The sequence below is a fragment of the Propithecus coquereli genome, unplaced genomic scaffold, assembly GCF_000956105.1.
Source record: "Propithecus coquereli isolate 6110/MARCELLA unplaced genomic scaffold, Pcoq_1.0 Scaffold145, whole genome shotgun sequence".
In the NCBI taxonomy this organism is placed as follows: Eukaryota; Metazoa; Chordata; class Mammalia; order Primates; family Indriidae; genus Propithecus; species Propithecus coquereli.
Window position 1 is genome coordinate 934,637 of NW_012138858.1, and position 2,262 is coordinate 936,898.

At 39.4% G+C, this 2,262-nt stretch overlaps 1 protein-coding gene across 1 annotated transcript in view; it reads left to right on the forward strand.

Annotated features, from left to right (window-relative positions):
* MBOAT2 (membrane bound O-acyltransferase domain containing 2) overlaps nt 1-2,262 on the forward strand; it is a 170,321-nt gene that overhangs the window by 149,728 nt on the left and 18,331 nt on the right. Inside the window, exon 8 of the mRNA XM_012639943.1 lies at nt 1,509-1,629. Coding sequence (XP_012495397.1) covers nt 1,509-1,629 — 121 coding nt within the window. The remainder of the gene's footprint in view (nt 1-1,508; nt 1,630-2,262) is intronic.

Below are 2,262 nucleotides of genomic sequence, written 5' to 3' on the forward strand. Positions count from 1 at the left end.
CTGTTTAATTTCTTAATTCAGGGTTTCTCAAAACAGGAATCAGGCCTCTAGTCTCATCCCTGTGGTGGTGTCCTCTTTACCACTTCAGAAAATGATTTATTGGGATCTCAGCAGTTTTCCCCCTTTAATTCAAGTTTAGAAAACATTGTCTTAGCCCATGTAGAGACAGGTTAAGATTTAAATTGATGTTAACGGTCAGTTATTAGGAATCACAGATTGCTAAGTTCGTCTTCGTATTAATGACAACCTGGAAGCTTTCTCAGGAGTTAGGTTACCTGAGGTAAAGGGCGGGCTGTGATGGGAGTTGGGGGCACAGAGGTATGTGGAAGGTTGATACCTGCAGTTTGATTTCCCCAGTTCTCTCTACGTCACTGTCGACCATACCCCGGATCAGTCCTATTGTCAGATGAGAAGTTGGTTAGGAGTTTAGTTGCTTTCTGATGGCAGTAGGCAAAAAAGATGGAGAGAATGAATAAGTGAGGAAATCAGAAGTGGTGGCGGCCATGAGGGAGGAAGAAGTTCTCCAGCAGCCATTTGGGCTGGTGTGCAGCCCATATTATTAATAGATTTTATTTTTAATCCTATTGAATATGAATGCTACTATATTGATAAGCTTTACCTTAAAGGCTCATACTTATTTGCCCAAAGGCTGCTGACCTCATTAAACCTGACAGGGGATGAATCGTGCTTATTTATTCCTTTTTCCCCAAGGTGTAATCTTTGAAAAGTCTTGTTTGATGTACTAAAAAGCACTAATAAGCCATGAAACAATTCAGGATCCATGTCCATGCAGGCATATTATATCCATGGGTTTTGATGGATTTCAGTTAGTCTGTTTTTTTAGTCATGACACCTATACCATAAATTATAAACATTTTTTCAGTTAATTGGAAAAGGGCTCATTTGAGGCAGAAACTTTCCTTAAAGCTTAATCAAATAGGTATATAGAGCAAAATTGACTTATTGAGCATTGTGGTGAAAGGCTTAGAAAACAAATTCTGAAGACATATATTAATACATAGAGTGGGTTCTGGTGAACCAATAAAGAAAAAAAATGGAATGAAAATATTATACCTCGCTTATATATTCTTTTCTATAGTAAAGGTCCATTATGTTTTTAAAAAGAACATGGTGATCCCAGGGCAAAACATCCCCTTAGTGGTTTCTGGACAGATGACTGAGCGTGCTCCACTGTATTCCACTGGAGCATTCTAGTATTGGGAAGCGTTTCCTATATTGAATCTTTACCTTTAGCCCATTGGTCCTCCCCAGTTTTTAAACTCTACTTTGCCTCAACTTAGGCTTAATATCTGATGTTTTGTTGACTAACCAAATTGTTCTAGTTATTTTTATCGTATGTGATAATGTTTCTGACCTCTCCTAAAAATTAGAATGAACCTACTTTTACTATTTAATAATAAATGATCATAATATAACATACACCTCCTTGGAGAATATGGTGGATTGTTACGGAAGTTCTTAATATTTTTTTTCTTTGTTTGCTACAGCTGATGCTATTAATAATGCTGCAGGCTTTGGTTTCAGAGGATATGACAAAAGTGGAGCAGCTCGTTGGGACTTAATTTCCAATTTGAGAATTCAGCAAATAGAGGTTAGTAGTAGTAAATCGTTAAGAAATTATTACAGTTACCATATGATACTTTAAGTACCATAGTTTACTTTCATAGTTATGATGTGATGTCATAAGAGTGATATTGAAGGATTTTTAATAATAATACTCATTCTTCAGCCAATATTTATTGGTCATCAACCATGTGCCCCAATTACTGAGGAGCCAGTGAATGAGATAGGTACAGTGTGAGCCCTCAAGGAGCCTTACTCTAGTTAGGGTTACAGAGTACAGAAAAATAGGTGGTGATTAGAGGGGCCACGTGTGTGTTTCTGAGATAGGAATCCAGCTTAGAGTAGATGGCTCAGGGAAGAGGGTCCCACAGAAAATAGTGTCTTAAGCTGAGTCGCAAATGGTAAGTAGGAGATAGGCAGAAACTCCAAGGAGAGGGAGCAGCCTGAGGGGATGAGAACGGGTATGTGGCTCATGTTGGCTCATAGTATAGAGAGCAGGGGAAGAAGAGGCTGGAGAAGTAGAGGCCAGGCCACACACATTCTCAGGGGCCATAATAAGAGTGTGGAGGCCAGGCACAGTGGCTCACATCTGTAATCCTAGCACTTTGGAGGCTGAGGTGGAAGAATCATTGGAGGCCAGGAGTTTGAGGTTGCAGTGAGCTATGATCGCATCACTGC